The sequence below is a fragment of the Acyrthosiphon pisum genome, chromosome A1 (genome assembly GCF_005508785.2).
Source record: "Acyrthosiphon pisum isolate AL4f chromosome A1, pea_aphid_22Mar2018_4r6ur, whole genome shotgun sequence".
NCBI classification, from domain to species: domain Eukaryota; kingdom Metazoa; phylum Arthropoda; class Insecta; order Hemiptera; family Aphididae; genus Acyrthosiphon; species Acyrthosiphon pisum.
The window spans coordinates 38,186,499-38,205,901 of NC_042494.1; the positions used below are offsets into that span (position 1 = coordinate 38,186,499).

The 19,403-nt window shown below is 29.7% G+C and overlaps 1 protein-coding gene across 2 annotated transcripts in view; it reads left to right on the forward strand.

Moving 5' to 3' along the window:
* The window catches only part of LOC100166902 (lachesin-like), a 168,858-nt gene extending 152,295 nt beyond the window's left edge, over positions 1-16,563 (forward strand). For both annotated transcript variants that reach the window (XM_029487009.1, XM_029487010.1), the window contains 4 exons: positions 870-1,001; positions 1,485-1,604; positions 8,625-8,795; positions 11,737-16,563. In XM_029487009.1, the coding sequence (XP_029342869.1) occupies positions 870-1,001; positions 1,485-1,604; positions 8,625-8,795; positions 11,737-12,137 (824 nt within the window). In that variant the 3' untranslated portion in view covers positions 12,138-16,563. The remainder of the gene's footprint in view (positions 1-869; positions 1,002-1,484; positions 1,605-8,624; positions 8,796-11,736) is intronic.
* The last annotated feature ends 2,840 nt before the right edge of the window (positions 16,564-19,403 follow it).

Sequence of the window (19,403 nt, forward strand, 5' to 3'; positions counted from 1 at the left end):
GTATACCTATATATAATATAATATAATACTCCTTTACCCATCTCCGCCACAACACTGTTTAAACTCGTAATAGAAACTAATATTCCAACTTTAAAAATATTAGCATAAAGTTATAATGACTTTCATTTTCATTTTTTTTTTTTATAGAACGCCTTAAACGATGTTCTACCAACTAAAAATGTGATTTTCAGTACCATTCAAATCAATATAGAAATTATAAAATAATAATAACCATATTGATCACAACTTGTTTTTCGTTTATGATTTACATCAAATTTTACAATTAAAATAATAGGGACGGAGTGGCCACGGGTGGAATCGCTCTTTGCAGGGTTGACAACTGTTATACGGTGAGACCGTCGCATCATCCCCCAGTCGGGCATCACAGAAACCTGCGGGTGGCCAATTCGAAATTCTGCCAGATAGGCGCCCGAACTAGGCCTTCGGGCCTACTCCCGGACATAGCGACATAAGCATAAAAAAATTAAAATAATTTTAATAAAATATTGAAACTATTCTTTTTTTATTCGTTTGAGAAAACTACACAAATATTAATACGCACATGAAAAATAAGTTTTATACTTATTAATAAACTTTTTTATATAAAAATATTATTATTCTAATATTAATTTGTTTGCATTTTATTAATTATTATTTAACGTACACATTTAATCTATAATATTAATTCGACAGTTAATTATTATTTGTTCTGGCATTTATTACGGCTTTTAAATTGCGTAAAACATTTTTAGATGTATCACCTTTCAAGCTCTCATAATTATAGCCACATGATGACATGTAATACTGTGTAGCGAAAAGTTAGAACTAACAACAATTACCATAACTAAAATTATATTCGTATTTTTTAGAGTCAGCCACTGTTAAGGGTGACACGCTGGAGCTTAGCAACGTGCACAGGACCGACATGGGCAAGTACCTGTGCATAGCCAAGAACAACGTACCGCCAACGGTCAGCAAGGAATTCAACGTTCAGATACACTGTAAGTTTTGCGTCGAAAACGAAAGATTCGTGGACCTCGCCAACATATTGTACCCGCACGCACGCACGCACGCACACACACATAAACCACCGCACAACACTCCGGGAAAAAGGAAACACTTGCAGGCAACGGGACTCTGAAAATCCATTATGGGTATTAATACTGGTTTTTGCACGTGTATACGTGTGTATACTTGCGTGGTTGTGTGCACTGTGCACGTCTGCCGCGTCCCACGGTTGCACGATACGGTCCATTAGGGGGAGATTTAATTTGGTAATAACAGCAATAACAACGGATTTACTGCCGCCTCGGCCATATACATGATGCGTGCATACCTACTAAAAGTCTATATATTTTAGTGCCGTTACTGTGGTATATACCGTTATTATTATTATTATCACGGTAGCCAATAATCGCACGATTCCCGTTTCCCGTATTACCGCGACGACCTTGTCGTTGAGGAGATATCGATTTATGTTTCAGTTCATCCGATGATCAAGGTGACCAATCAACTAGTGGCCGCGCCGACCGGGAGCAACGTGCACATTCAGTGTTATGTGGAAACCTCGCCGAAAGCAATGCACAGCTGGGCAAAAATAGACGGTAAGTCAATAATTTACGAATAAACAAATCTAAATGACTTAGTGTTTTGGGTTACATTAATATTATGTGGCCGGTAATTTTGTTATACAGTATGTAGGTGTCCGTGTTATGTGCGTAGATTATAGACAATTATTCTTATTATCTCGATATCAATTTCCATTTCCATTTTGACTACCTACTGCATGTAGGCCAATAACAATTTATAACAATTAACACTGATCGAGGCATGGAAATGATAAAAAAAAATAGTTCCAGCTTTTGTTTTCCAGTTTAAATAATTTGTCGGATTTAAAACATCGGTTTAACTTTTTAGTCCATTTTATGGCTTCACGCTTTTTTTTTTACCCCAGCATTTTGAACAGATTTAAATTTTTAATACTGATTAACACTTTCAGTTATTTTTATATTTAAATCAATTTTAACCATAATTCAACAATGGTTTTAAAACTAGTCTCAAGTCATGCAATAAATAAATAAAATAACACTGTTTTTTACTTTATAATCATATGTCAATATGTCATCATTTGTCATATTGTACTGGAAAATACACAACCGCACAGACAAGACCCAAATACTCAATACCGTACAGAATGCATCATTATATCTCATAACCTATTGGGTGACGCCTGTATTATAATATATAATATATATTATTATATATATTATTAATATATAATATATTATATATTATATTATATTTTTAATGTAGTTTAAGTGACAATATTGTGTTGGGAATACTTGCCTAACTTTTTAAAATGTTATACCGATAATCACTTGAAGGCAATTCATTTTCAACAATGTATGTTAAATAATTATTATACAAAAATAACAACATAATGTTATGTTCAACTAAACATTCTTGTAATCTTGCCGCCGCGCCGTATTGCAAACTCATTTGTTTACCTCCAAATGCATACACAATATTGTGTGTGTATTAATTCACTAACACACTTGACCGTTTACCTATACCTACGCACAAAATTGTATTTATTGTCCATCGTCCGAGGTACAATACAAATTAAGATCCACCGTTGTTTAATTGAGATCAGTGACTTGCTGCAACCTGCTGCCACGGCTGGGCTGCTATTTGATTTATAATATTTTAACGGTCACTAGCCAACCACCCTACACGTAAACCCGCTCTAAGCAGACAACTTCCCCCTCACCTAGAACTCAAGCATTTTCGGAGTAGTTTTCGGTGAAAATGTACACGGAGAACACCCTTAGCAGTTATGCGTAGTAGCTACTATTTGTCTACCACCGAAAGCTACGAATTGTCTTGTTCGTTTGAAAGATTCATTCGATGGTTTATATAATATTCCACAGAGAAACGACAATTATATTTAAGTATAAAACATAATAATTTTGTACGTATTATACAAGTACTTTTTATTTTGTGTATTAAAACGTTGTCGTCTGATCTTCAATATTATTTCGTCTTTGATTTCTTTTGTTTGCTCTCAATTGTTTAAAAATAATGTTTAAAGCGTGTCCCGCCGAATGCACTTAGTACAATGTCTAATGTCTATATTATAAATATTTATTATATATTGAAAACGCTGGACGATGATAATGTGTACAGGAAATTCGAAATATTTTCTTGATAATAACAGAAGAGGAATAGTGCCTGCCATTATAAAAACTAAGTCCTTAAGAAAATTTCTTTACGAATAATTAAGAAAAAAAAAACTAAGAAGGGTCGAGCATTTATTGATTTCGCGTTTCTTTTGATTAAATTACTATACAATATCTGAAGTGCCAGAAGTAATAATGACTGTAAAACTACTGTTTATAAGAGTACATTGCACCTTAAACACACACGACACATTTACGCATGTATAATATTATTATCACGAGTGTAGAAGGTAGGTACAATATTGTTAATGCACTTTGGTTTTTTCTAAACATTTCCATGAGGACTGTATTTGTGCGTATGTGTGTGGTAGAGGGGGATATAATATTTGTAACGATGAGTGTGTGAAAAGCAATATATTGTTATTCAATATAGTGAAGTTATGAGAGCACTGCAGTAATCTGTACTTTTTTCCAAAAAATAAACTTAAACTCAAAAGTTTAAAATTTTTTCTAACCTCTGTATTGTGTAGCCTTTGTATATATTATACAAAGTGAAAATGGTTTCCGTCATAATAGGAGATTGTATTATATGATCACATTATAATATGTGACGCGTGGTTTATGAACCTTAATACTTTTCAACCGCGGACCGCACGCCAACTAACCGTTCAATATTTCACGCTGTGCGCGATAACGGTGTATAAAGGGTGTCGCGCGGCCAAAATGATAATAATTAGACTGAAATGTGTTCCATGTGTTATTATTATATTTATCGCCTCGGGATTTCTGATTAGAAACAGTAGGAGCTTACCGCTGACTTTCAAAAGTGTGGTTAAGTTCCACGTGTAATACTTACGTCATATGAGCAGAATCTAATTTCGAACAATGAGGCCATATAAGTTATTCCAATAATAACATGCATAGAAATAAATTGAGCGAAGTCAAACTGAGCTGAAATTGAATTTCCTAATATTTTTTAGTTATATCATTAGTTCCGCGATGACTGAAAGAATAATATGATGAACAGTGTAATCGAAAGTTACAAAGGCACATATATTTACGTACTTATTCACAAATATTATTATTTTAAATCTCACGCATTTTACGCCACTCTCGTTTTAAATGGTTAATTTGTGCAGTATAGAATGTTGATTAGATACTTATAATATCTATCTTTTTAATGCGACTGGAAATAATAAAATGTTTCTACAGTGATTTACTAGGAACATAATTCATTATCAAAATCAATCACCTACTTACACTTGATTTACTACTATAGATATTTCGTACTTCATACCAGTTTTCTTCTTGTAGTCAACATGGCTCTTGTGATACCCTTCGATGTCAGCTGCCAATATGTTAAAAAAATAAATTCTGAACATTAGGTTCTAAGACCACAAGACCGAGTATGTTTATTCTATAAAGAATACATCCTACATTCGTGATTCGTTGTAGAAACAAAATGTATTTTTAAGAAAGATTTTTTTATGGCGTGTCAACTTTAAAAATAATGCACATGCCACTTAAAAGGAACAATGGCAAACAACCGTTCTGTGCTACATCTATATTATATCGGAGGCCATGCGATGATTTAAAATCGCTATTATTTACTTTCCGTTTTCAAACATTTGAATTATGCACGTTTCCTCATATCCATTAAGTGTGCATAATGTATAGGTATTTACATTATATAAATTAGTTTTAATGAATTTCGGACTTTTTCACCGGGTTAAACTATCGGTCTGAAAAACGACGGCAATCGGTGAAATCCTCGAGTAAGCCTTTGCGGCAGCAAGAAATAAATAACATTATGTACGTAAACCACATCGGTCCAGCGGCGGCGGCAGGCGGTCAAATCCTCTGATCGCTCAGCTATATATACGGTCGTCGTCGATAAAACTATCCTTTTCTAGTCGTTTTTTTTACGATTTATTTTCTCGATATTTCTATACTGCTCGATATTATATGATCTATATATAATATTATATATACACGTCGTATTACTACCTATACGTATTTGTGTTTGTTTTTTTTTTTTTATCCACCTTAACTGCTGCGCGGGATTTGTGTGTAGCCGTCGTCTCGCACACAATATGTGGACATTTATGTCCCGCGATGGGTGGGGTGGCAAGACCAGCCGGAAAAAATATCGCTTTAATGTTTTTATTCTGATTGTAAAGGCGGTGAAAACTATACTATTTACACGCACGCACACTCTCGAGGAATAGGTATACACATTTGAAAGGGGCGTTGGTGGCGGCGAGTCGAAGAAATCTTTGAATATATATAGAACCAACGCGGATTGCGGTGCGGTACGAAGGGTGTGAGCTTTGGCGACACATGTTATGTTTTCACCGTCTTTAGGATCATAAAATCTGCGTTTCCGGTGCAGTCGTCCTCTCTTCCGGTGCCTCCTACTACCTTTCCCTCCGCCTCACCAAGACCTTTCCGAATACGATAACGACATGGAAAATTTTTACGCAAAACCCACACCTTATATGCATTCGCTCGTTTACGGTTCTCTCCTCGTCCACCCCTAACACACCAGGCACACCCTTCCCTTAGCTCACCCTTTATAATAGCACCGTTTTCGATCGTTTTCTCCGTAATATATATAAATTTATAACTGCTGCAGTTTACTTACTCGCAGTATTTTGGCATAAAACGATTTTCCTTTGACATTGATATTGGTATTCGAAGAAAGTTTAAGGAAAATGGCAAAATATAATTGCTTAGAACTATTATTAACACGATTTCCTATACAGTATTAATCGAATATTTATGCAGACCATATATACTTGCAAAATGTTAGTTTTAAAATAATATTTTCGTTTTTAATCGAGTGATACTTCCAATACTCTATAGGCTATATAGTATAAAGTAAAAATTGTATTCATCATAAAAACATTAATTTTTGGTTTACCACATCAACTTCTATCTCTTACTCACACTCTCTTTCTCTCTCTCTATATATATATATATATCTGTTTCTCCATCACTGAATTATACTAGAAATCACGTAGAATTTTCAATATTTTTCTGTCCTACCTAGAATATTTTATATTGTCTTGAAAAACTTTTATTTATTAATCGTCGTCGATTTTATTAAATCCATTACGCGAGTTATTATATGGATCGTTAAATTTTTTATATTCACTACTGTAAATAATAATTTAAACAGTAAATAATTTTTGCATCACAACAAAAACAAATAAAATATTTAAAAATAGCTCTTCCTCATTTTTGCATAATATACCTAGCACGAAAATATCAATCACTCGAATTTGTAGTATTTCTTGCTTTATTTTACATCCGCTCCCCAACGAATGTCACCGAAGGATCACGAGTAGAATATATTCTGTAAAATAAATAACATTTTTAATTTAATAGACGTTTCAAGGCACATAAAAAAAATGTACTCAATAATGGAGAGAATCTGATACTGACAGATACTCTCATCACTAGAATTCTATTCAAAATAACTTGTATTCAATAACGCGATCGTGGAATCTTAATAGAAATCGTAACCGCTAAAGCTTGAGCTATTGACTTTTGCATATTATCAAAGTCGTTATTTTGGATTTTTTTCCATGAGTGTCAGTGAGCGAGCGAACCCATTTTAACATTTTGACCAAAACCTAAACCTATTAATGTTTAAAATATTGTGATAATTAAATTCAAAAATATTTGAGCATAGGTCAAAAAAATTATATTAATATTTACGCATAATACAATATAATATATAGGTAGGAAATATAGGATATAATATTATCTTAGTTATTAATTTATTCAATAATAAAAATACGCTTAAACACGCTCTTCAAAAGTTCATAACCTCGAATTCGGTATCTACTAACTCTTATGACGTATAATACCGATAGGACCTGATTAAAGTGTAAGTAAAATATAGTACTATGTATGGAGTGAGAAATTACCTAGTGAGTGAACCTTTAACAATATATAAGGGTCTGCAGACTACAGTTTTAAATTTCCATCTTTTATTAATTTAATGTATCTTCTAAGAACCAAATTCATAGAAGACTTCAATAATACAATATAATTATTGTATGATTATAAGCTCGTAAATGTCAAAAAATAAATAAAAAAATAAAAAAAAAAAAAACCAAAATTTAAAACCGAAAAAAAATATAGAATGTCCAAAAGGGAAAAAAAATCTTAAATTATTTATTATTTTCGGTTTAATTTATTTGTATTTAATGAGACACTAAGAAAAACTATTTTTATCTTATATTTTAAATACGATTAAAACATTCAAAAACATTTTAAAGCACACACTGAATAAATTATGATGGAAAACAATGTTTTTATATTTCTTCATTATTGTTGGTTATAAACTAGTTCACTAGATGAGTATAATATTATCATGTTATACCATAGGAGTTATAGAGAATCCTTGTCATAAATGTTATCGCTTTAAACGATCACTAATAAGACGTAGGTAATAACCGACATTGGCGTAACATCGGGTATCGCATTTTCTGTTACCTTTTGCAATGAAAAATTATCAGAAGTAAAGTTTTAAAAATAAACCGTTGTTAAAATGTTTTCTCGAAATTTTGACCTATAATAATATTAAAATTTAAAATACAAGTGTTATATCTAACATAGCCTGCTCTCTACATCACAGTTCATAGTGACTTCAAAGCCATTACTCATCTTCTGCTCTCCTATATTACGTGTACCTACTCCAAATAATTTCAACTCCTTTCTCTCTCAAAAGTCTCATACCGTAATAAATTCCAACCACTTCTCCATGTTATATCCCACGACCATATTCGTTCCTTTTATAGCCTACTCATTAAATAGAAACATAAAATACATAATGTAAAACTTTGAGAGAAACGTAATTTTGTTAAACGCAAAGTTTAATTTCTGAAATTATCGTTATTTCAAATAGACAGGAAGTATATATAGTGACTATATAGGTACGTACAGTTTATTCATTGAACTATATGATATATTATTATATGCATAGAAAATATTCTGTGTCAAACTGTGTGAGATTCAACCAAGAAAATTGTTTAACTAGCCACAAAAATAAATTATACTAACCATTATTATATTTTTTAATAGTTTGAATAGATTATTATCGTAATAATTAGTATAAATTAAGATGATTTTTTGACTATATCACTATTCGAGATTTGCTAAACAGTGGATTTTTCCATTTAAAATATATTTAAATCTTTGTTCTGGATGTATAAATTATTTGTACTTTTGTATATTATCCAATGTTTTGTAATCGAATTAACAACAAATATATATTTCATATGCATACAAATTGATTAAATCATTTCCAATGATAATTAAAAAAAACTAACAAGTTTTTATTTTTGTCATATGTATTATTAACCTACCTATATATTTTTATTGAAACGTTACCTAATCATTTTCATTATTGACTGTATTTAATTTTGTCCCCAGGAGGCGATCTCATGCCCAACACCAAGTATAAAATGTCGGAGACTCCAATAAACGAATATTCATTGCAAATGGACCTAACCATAACGAGTCTTGAACCCAAGGACTTTGGTGGCTATTTGTGTATAGCCAAAAACGCTTTGGGTAAAGCCGAAGGATCCATAAGACTTCAAGGTGTGTTGAAAAGTCAAACTTTTACCTTCTACGTATCTTATCGTACAGCATATAAGTAATGTGTTCTCTAACCACATAAAATCATTGATACCAAACAGCAATACCTATAATTTTAATACCAACTTCAATTTTGACGCGTCTATACGAATTTTTTCGTTTTTTGTGTACTTATTCAATTATATATCATATTATTATTCATCTCTAAAAGTATTGAAGTTAAAAATGAATAAACAACATGATTCGATCATGTATAAAAATATTAATAGTAAAATTACGAAAATTAGTAAATATATTAAAAATTGTTTACAATATTATAACGAATGGAAAGTAGATAACATTTAACGGAAATCAAACCATGTATTAAGTAAAATACGATATTAATATAATATTATTACCTATGTAACTTTTAAAATATACATAACATAATGGTAAAATATGATATTAAATCACTAAATAATACTACAATAGTTATAATTAGCATGTATTATACTATTATGATAATAAAGCTCCATATGAACTATGAAGCCTGTTGCTAAATTATAATTTAACCATAGATAATACTTTATAGGTAATAATTTTATTGAATTACAAGTTACAACTATTTGATTCTGAGTGGAGCAATGAAAGTATTGATTTAACATTTAATAATGTGTGTTTTTTCTATTATGTAAGTATCTATTGAACCTATAATGTACACTTACACGATATATAGTAGAAAAAATGCATCAATTTTCAACTTTAATATCAGTTCTAGGAGGAAAGTGAATGTGTACTGTCAGGTAAAAAATAAAATTTTTCAGTACTCTTTTTGATAATTGGGAATAACAAAACAAAAATGTCCACAAAATTGGTTTTGTTATTTTGTTGTAATTGAAAAAATCCCTTAGATAGGTACTTGAATTTATTTTTGTTTATAATAGCATTTTTATAAATTTAGTATAATTTTCAAAATACTTTGACTTTTTTTTTAACTATTCATAAACATTTACGATATTTTTATTTTATTTTTTTGGAAATATCGATAAAAAAGAATTTGCTTGGCCAAAAAGCTTGCGGAAATTGAATATAATGTTTCTCATAAGTTTTATTCATATCTACATATTTAAAAATATCAAAGTACAAAGTAGTTTTCAATAATATATTATAGTAATTGGCTATTGTTCTAAAACTCTCCTACTTTAATTAAATAGCATTCAATTTTTAAAAAATAAAAATAAATAGAGTTATGAAGGATTTTAAATCGATTTTTTCGTTCTTAGATTATCCATTTAGCCATTTAGGTTCAAACAATCCTTAGTAATTTCATTCAGAAAGATATTTATCATTTATGTGACCCCTTAACGATGTTGATACTTGATGTTAAGACTTTAAGAGAGCACTTAGGAAGTTATTAGAACCGATTTAATTTTTTGGTTATTCATAATAAATTATCATTCTTATTATAATATTAACTTTCTTAAAAATAAAAATATTTAATTATAATTCAAATAACGTTATACTTAACATAATAGTAATAGTAGTATAATGTAGACCTTATACTACTAGACAAGAACTGTGTATAACAACTTACAGATGAGTGTGGCGTGGATGTTGATCTTGCAGTGATGTACCCTGTCTTGATGACAAAATACGATAATCTATATATATCTAAATATATTACCCTACTACTTCACACTACAATAATATTGAGTAATCGAGTAATCAAAAACACCCTATATGTTGTTACGCTTTCCATACAAGCATTACTTGTCTAGTAGTAATAAGGTTATGAGTTATAATAGCTTAATGTAAGCAATGTAATCACAATATTATCAATGAATGAGAGGTAAGTATAATACATGCGTCTTCATAAAATGTAGAAAAAAAACTATACTGGTGTACCCTCTTAACAACTTTATTTTGTTTTTACGTTTCTCTTTTGTCTTACCAAGTTTTCAAAGTCATAAATAGTAAATACATTATACAATATATGGACTATGGAGTCACCGTCCTCGTTTCCTATACTCGCAAGACAGCAGTTATCTCTGTAAAATATTATCCTCTAGTTGCAGTATACGTTTATGTAACAAAGTTTAATTTAATATTACGTGTGATAACTGCAGCATCTATCGTATAATATTCTACTGCAGCGGTAACCAAATATCTACCAGGATGCCGGGTACGGCCCGCCGACAAGAAAAAAAAGTAAAAACCGATAATAAAATATATATGTAAGCTCAGGAGCCTTGCCAGTTTATTTGATTTTCCACCAGACAGTAGCTGTTTTTAAAGTTTTCAATATATTAAACGTCATTATGAAACTTTTCATAAATCATTTGCCGAAAAATTTCCAGTTAGTAAGTAGTGAACTTCGTAAATCAAAAATTGAGAATCTGCGTATAAAATATACCGTGCACGAATATATAGCGTGCCGAATCACACGCCAAATTTGAAGCAGTTAGTTGAAAGCAAGACTTGCTATTTTTCCCACTAGTTTTAACCAAATTTTCTGTTTCTACTATAATTATTATACATATTTATTTTATAGAATTTATTATCATTGACGCCACTAGGCCACTATAATCAGTAGGTATGTTACTTTTGCGTTATAATACCGAAGATTTATTATATAGTTCAGTAAAATTGTTAATAATAGGTTTTAAAACAATGAAAATCTAGGAAATATCAAAACCTGGTTCAACCTAAAAATATTTAAGACCATGCAAGTATTTAATGAAAAACAATAACACGTACTATTATAATTTATAATAATATTATTATATTATAAAACTAAACCAATATTTTTATTATATTTTATTAATACTATAAATTTGTAATAAATTAAGATTTTAATAATAATTCAAACTGAATGTTTTAAATACCTTTTAACTATACCATGCGCGATTATATTATGTAACATACGTTTTATAACGCAGTGCCGTTTTGTTGTTTTTTTTTTCAGAACTTCATTTGCCAAGCGCTCCAACCACTTCGGAAGCACCTCCACCGGAACCAGAAGAAGAGGGTGACGGAGAGTCGGGTGGTGCAGACGAGGAAAATTTGGTGCCTGTAGAGGGCGAACCGACAGCTGACGGTGACGACCAATCGTTGGATGACCAACAACGACAACAGGAACAACAGAGGCATCCATCAGAATCCACAAAAAAACCTCCACAGACTGCTCATGGAGGTGAAAGTGGTAATGGAGGTAGTGGAGGTGGCGGCGTCCGGCATCATGACAACAAACAAAGGCACGGATCCGGCAAGGGTTCCGGTTCAGAATGTCCGGCACGTTGGTTGCTAGTGCTGGCCGCCGTCGTCGTGGTCACGCTGTTCCGGTCACCGGTCGTATCTCGGTGGTGACGACTCCACTAATGAGGATACAACTGTTGTACGACGCTTATCCGGTTGGTGTCCTCGACACTCAACTATTCCTGATCTAAGACAATAATCGATTAATTATTTTAAACAATATTTTTTTATTTTTCGCCCGCGAATTGTTTTAAACCAACGACGTTTTCCAAAATAAAAACCCTTTCATTATAATATATATTATTATATATCTCCACACACACACTTACTTAAGGCTAGTATACAATGTACAATGTACATACAGGCATACAGTCAACAAGCGCCATTGCTGCAGCGTAAATATAAACTATAATATTTATTATTTAATATCGTTATCAAGCCGGATTAAGTGATAGTCTGGAGAGAGGCACGCTTCCGCCACGGATCTTAGATCATATACAAGTCAGTATAATACTATAATTATAAAAATATGATCCAAGCCACGGACGTAAGAAACTAATTTTGAAATCAGCCTGAAACTGTTATATCAAATGATTGTTTATTCTTTTCTAATTTCTTAGTACAAAAACAATAATATAATTTGATTGATATATTAAATTTAAACAAAAATGTTTTTTTCATTTTTGGGGTGCATGTACTATATAATTATTATATATGGCGATATTTACATAATATTGTATATAATTAATAAACAATTTATACATTTATATAATGTATTCGTTTGTTTAAAGTTGTTGTCTTTTGGTTTGTATTCAGTGACCGTAATATTTGATAATTATAAAGTTATGTGAAGTAACTCCAATTTTTAAATCTTATTGCTTGTGATAGGACAGGATTTTTAGATATATTTTCATCCAGTTAAAATCATAGCCGACTATCGGCCTCTACAGGCCCTCTATAAGACTTAATCCGAGCTTGATCATTATTATACTTGTGTTGTATTATATTGTAATATGTCGTACCTATAGAATACTCAGGACCAACTACATTCATGTTGTATGGCCATCATATTATAAATGTATATGGCTAGCTGGGAAAGCTGAACATTTAAGCAACTTACTATATACGTACAATGGGCACTTTCCATTATTAAGACGTTTAAATAATACATTTTTAAATTACATGTATTAATTAAACGCTGCACTTAAGCCTATTACATAAATATTTATACATCATTATGAACCGTTTTAATTGATCCTACTCAGAACATAATACCCGTTACTGTATCCGTTCAAAAGTTCAAGCATTTTATTTTTTTTATAAATATACGAAAATATGTAGGTTACATATTATTATTACCTCTAAATTATTGTCCACACTGTTTGCAGTTTTTCAGGACGTTTTGCGATGTATCATGTTACGCAAATATTTTTAAATGTTCTTATAAAAGACTGTCCGGCTTAGACACACTGTTAATATAAACGGTGATCGTTTGGGCGAAGATAATAATTTTAACCAAAAAATTAATAGTTTGTTTGGGTGACTATCTATTTATACTATTTGGGCAAGTGAAATTATTTTACCTGCGTGAGATAAAAACCTGGTGACTTTGATGCGAATTTTTTTAAATATAGGGTTCATTATTAACTATATTTAATATGTTTATCATATATGATTTTGTTTTATTAATTGCAAAATGTTTATTAATGTTGACTGTATATTACAATTTTACTATACCAATATCTTTTCAAGTTAAGAGTATGTATTTTTGGCTTTATTTTTCAACTGACAATGTACATTACTATACAATATTTCAATATATAAATTAATTTACCTATGAACCTATTCATAGTTATTCGCCCAATCTGTATTTTTTGTGAAATAAACACTCGCCCAATCGGTATATAACTGTTCGCCCAAACAGATCACATTTTGAGTAGAGATTCTCTCCAAACAGTCTATGCCCGTTAATCTTCAATCACTACTCTTTCCACGAATGATGCATCCGATGACTTGCGACCTTCCTTAAAACGCTTGAACTCTTATCGAAGAAAGTTTATCCGGATAGGTTTAGCCGATAGAACAATCACGACCATTTAAATATAACTTAAATTTTACACGAGCTAATGACCAAACATATAGATATTCATTTCATTTTAGTTACAAATAATATCCCTACAGTTTCAATGTAATAATACTTTCGTGTAAGAAGCGAATAAAATAATAGATTATAGTTTAGTTGGAAAAATACGGTAAACTGTAGTAACTAGTAAGAACAACCATTGTAATGCGTTTAAAAAAATACAAATTATAATATTAAATAATTCGCTGAAAAAAATAACTCGATGCACTACAGCTGTAATTAATTTATTTACATGTAATAAATTATAATATAGGTACATGTGAGTGAAATATACTTATAATATACGAATTTTTTTTTTTCAATTCCAAGTATCGAAACGTGTTTATAAAAATAAAAATAATTTGTCATATTCATGGCAGGTGCATAAGTATTTATAATATTCACACGAGGAGAGCTTGTGATGAAATATGTGCATATTATTAATTCTATTACCTACATACCTATTTGTTTTTTTTATTATTTTCGTTGGTATTTAGCAGTGTTTAACTTGGGGTTACATGCATATTAAAAAATATCTCAACTTACGAACAATTTTTCAATAAAGCTATTACAGGAATACATTCAATATTAACTATTTTAATAAATCAAAAAAAACAGAAATAACATGTGATGTAAAATTACTGATAGCCTTCGTAAATATATTATAGAATTATCTATAATATATGTAATCATTAACGTTTTATTTGAAAAATAAAACATGGCAAAAATATGATTTTCACAATGTACATTAATTGTCTGTGTGGTCCGCAAAACTCATTGACTTTTAAATATAATACGTTATGCCTTATGCAAACTCCAATATCATAGAGACAAATGGTCAATAAGTCAAATTTCACTCACAAAAAACGCATTGACCAAAAATTTGTGCCCAACGCTCCAAAGTGAACAGACAGTATATCAGCTGCCCCGGATACCCATATAATACCTACAAACTTCACACATACAAAATATATATAATAGAATATACGTTATACAATATATGTATGCTTATACGTCATAATATTATACATAATACTATAGGTATACTGCGAGTAGATGTAGTTGAATTATAACTTAATTTTGAGTTCATGATATTGTGATATTACATTAAAACAGTTTGCTGGATGCTATTAAGATGTATGTATTATAATTTATAGGCACATTAATTACAACGCATTATACGATTATTATTTCGTTATTTCATAAGAACGCCGAGTTTGATTATAGGAACGTCGTCAATCCTTCGGATGTGACATACTATATTACTTTATTTAGGTATAATAATTATTATATAATTCGACCCTTCCGAAGATGAGATCGATTAAATAACTAAAGAAACAACGTGTTGTTTTCAAAAATCTGAGTACACTGCACCAAATAATATAACTATACCTACAATAATCACATTGGATCGTCCGTCGCTCAACAATTACACGTTAAAAATTTACTAAATATGCATTATTACGAGTATATATTATAAGTACAGCGCTAACCGCTATTCTGTAACTTCTTCACCCTTCTCCCACAACTATATGGGGTAGGCCACCCTTGTCCTACACCACCTTAGAGCTTTATCACCTATTCCTCCTTAAATCACACTCAAAATGTTCGCGTTATTCTTTATTATGTTTATCCACTACCTTTGAGTCATCTCTCTCTGTTAACAAGACCGAACTATCTCAACTTATTCTCTCTCATTTTGTATACTTACTTGTAGTTAATTATTTATAATTAATATACTATACAGATACTTATATAAATTATGATAAAGGAACACAATAGCTAACAGGACATACCTGAATGGCTATAGGTACAATAAATGATATTCTAATAATATTTCAATTACAAAAAAATATAGTTGCCGGTGGCCTATTATTCATTAATATATTTATATATTATTATCTATATTTACATATTACAAAAATGTAAGGTTTTCCCCTAACATCCATCCCACACCTCTAGATTTTCATAAAATATTATTGATATCGACATATCGTATTGTTAATACCTACACGGAATTGGTATCTATGATATCTATCGACTATCATCAATGGTCAATCACCCTACAAAAATCTCTCCACACACGTTTTTTTTATTCCGATTTTTATAAACTTCACGCCCAGAATAATTATTTTTAAAAAATAACTAGGGTTCATGGTGTATTTTATTCAAAAAATAATAATAATACGTGGGATAGTGTGAAGGGGCCGTTAGGGGTATCGCGCTGGATGTCAAGTGGTTTACTGCCGTTAGGGTATACTTTTATAAGACATATTAAGTACTACCATACTGCAGATTATCGGTTAAGCGAAAACATGTTTGAGTCTAAGAGTATTATTATATTTCGGCATATTATAATATTATAATACAGCTGCTGCATGTGTAAAATAATATATTTGTATTTGTATTTGTATATAAAACACAAGTATACGAATAAAACATAATATTGTCTTCCATTAAGAAAAATAATTTTTTGTTCGTTTTAAGTAGATTATTTATGTTATACTTACTAAATATTTTGTGCCTGCTATAGTACCTATAACCAACTCGTGTATTCTAATTATAATGCATATTAATACCTATAATGATGGTTTGAAAGAAAAAATTAAGCGCTCAAACGATTTTTGTTATTATGTATAATTTATTAAAGTCGCTCTTAAAACATGTACCAATATATTTCATTATAATAATATAATATAATGTATAATATTTAGTCAACGATTCTAACTGTAACGCGGAAACTCAAAATGAACTTATTGCTTCCACGGATTGTTGAAAAATAGTAGTTGTGATCGTAGTTTCATTGGGTGGCTCGTTGCAGGACACGTTGTAATAATATAACGACCACTTTAATAGTACTATACCTACTGTGCATCTGTACCGACAATATTTTAGTTTGTATATAGTATAGTATAAATTTTAATATGTTACATTAATTTAACCTTGTATAATATTATAATCGTTAAATTGTACCAATATCTATGGTAATACTACAATACCTACCTATATTATTATTTATTATATTGATCGTACCTACCTATATTATATAGTTTAGACGCGATTCGGTAACAACAATAACAATAATATACCTGTGTTAATTTCTTCCCATGAAAATTATTAATTATTATACGTATGTACATATTATATTATGTTGTTCCATTTGAATTTATTTTTTTATTATATTATATAATATTGTAATAATAATAATAATATGTTATAAGGTATTGTTCAACATTTGTGAACACAAATTATTTTATAATATAAAATAATATCTACAACATCCAGCATCCTGATAATATTATAAAGAAAATTATACCTATAGGTATGTATTATAATATGTTAATATAATATTAGATGATCGTTATGTATACGAAACGGCATTTATAAGTGCGTTTTTAAATTCGTTATTACAATACCTATTGATGTTATTATTAGGTATATTGTATATTATTTTTTTTTTATTATGGGTTAATATTGTCGGTTCGTTGTTTAAAATGTTTGTCATATGTATATAATAATAATAATGTATTATTTTCAATGTATAGCGGTCATTATTAGATTTATATAAATATAGTCTAATTGAACACACGAAAGTGAGAAACATAATAATATACTGTACCTATCAGGGGCGTATATAAGAGAGGGATGTGGGGGTCAAATTCCCTTCCATGGTCTTTTTTTTTGGAAATTTTTAAAATAATGTTTTGTAGAAAAAGATTAAAAATATAATTGTTGTTAATAATCATAAAAAAATGAAGTTATTTCATTATAATATATAGGTACGTATTTCATATATTAATAATATACCTAATGACTAATACACTAATACGTACCTATACAGGTCTGTGTGTATTTAAAAAAAAAACCTGTTAGTGGTTTTAAACATAATTAATAATTAGTATCTGTAGTGATTCACTACCGGTTGTTGTTTTCACGTTTATTTCTATAGAATTAAGTTTTATTCGAGCAATAGTGGTATACCCTTCGATGCTACTGCTACATAAAAAATACGTTTTGGAATTATCTATGCTTTATAGGCTACCTATAGGCTATAATATTATATTATTATTATTCATAATAATGTATATAATATATACGTTCTATAAGACCTTTAATGTATTTAACTTTGTTGATTTTAAATTAAGACCGTGATCATATTATTATATATTTTATTATTTATATGTGATAGTAAAGTTTTTTAGATTCTGAGTGGAACGATGAATGTATTAATTTTACAATGATGTGTGTTTTTTTTTTATTTATTTTTTTTATTTTTTAATTTTTTTTTTTGTGTCTGTCATCACCTTTTAGGAAGTGTAAGTAAGTGTAGCTTTAGTAAAAGTGCTTGGATTTTCTTCAACAATACCTTTTCTGATAGGAAAGTGAATCTAGTTGGTACTTTGGGGGGTCAAAAGTAAAATTTTTCCAATAGATTTCAAAAGCGCCGTGAAAAACAAAAGAAAAATTAAGGAAAAACGGGAATTTTTAGGCAAAATCTGTTTTCGAGAAAATTGATTTTGGTTTATGGTGTAACTTTAAAACGAATGACTGTAGATACATGAAATTTTCACTGGTTGTTTATATTTCCATTTTCTATACATGATAAAATTTTCAAAATATTTTGATTTGTTTTGAGCTGTTTACGGACAATTTCAGTTTCCAATTTAATTAGTTTTTCTATGAATGTCAATAAAATTTTATTTGTTGAGTAAAAATACTTGAAAATTTAATACAAGGCTCCTACTATATTGTTACAATGAGATTTGAAAAATATTAAAAATCCTTAGTCACAGTTTTTTTTTATTAGCATTTAAAGTTCAAAAATTGACAAAATATGTAAAAATCATTTATTATTTTGAGTTAATAATTCGTAAAAATTTTTCTTTTTAGAACTAAGATTTTAAAATGAAATACAAGATTCCTTATAGGTTAATCTACCTTTATCAAAAAAAAAAATGTCTATAAGAAACTCAAATTAAATTTTTATGAGCGTTTGAAATTCATATTTTTACAACATTTGATATTCACTCGATTTCTTACGTAATGATTTTCTTATTTTATTGTAATTAAAAAACGAATGACTGTAGATACTTGAAAATTTCACTGAATGTTTATATTAGAATTTTATATACACGATAAAAATTTGAAAATAACTTGACTCTTTTTGAGCTGCTTACGGACATTGTCATTTTTCAATTTTTTTTAATATTTTTTTCTATAAATATCAATAAAATTTTATTTGTTTGGTAAAAATG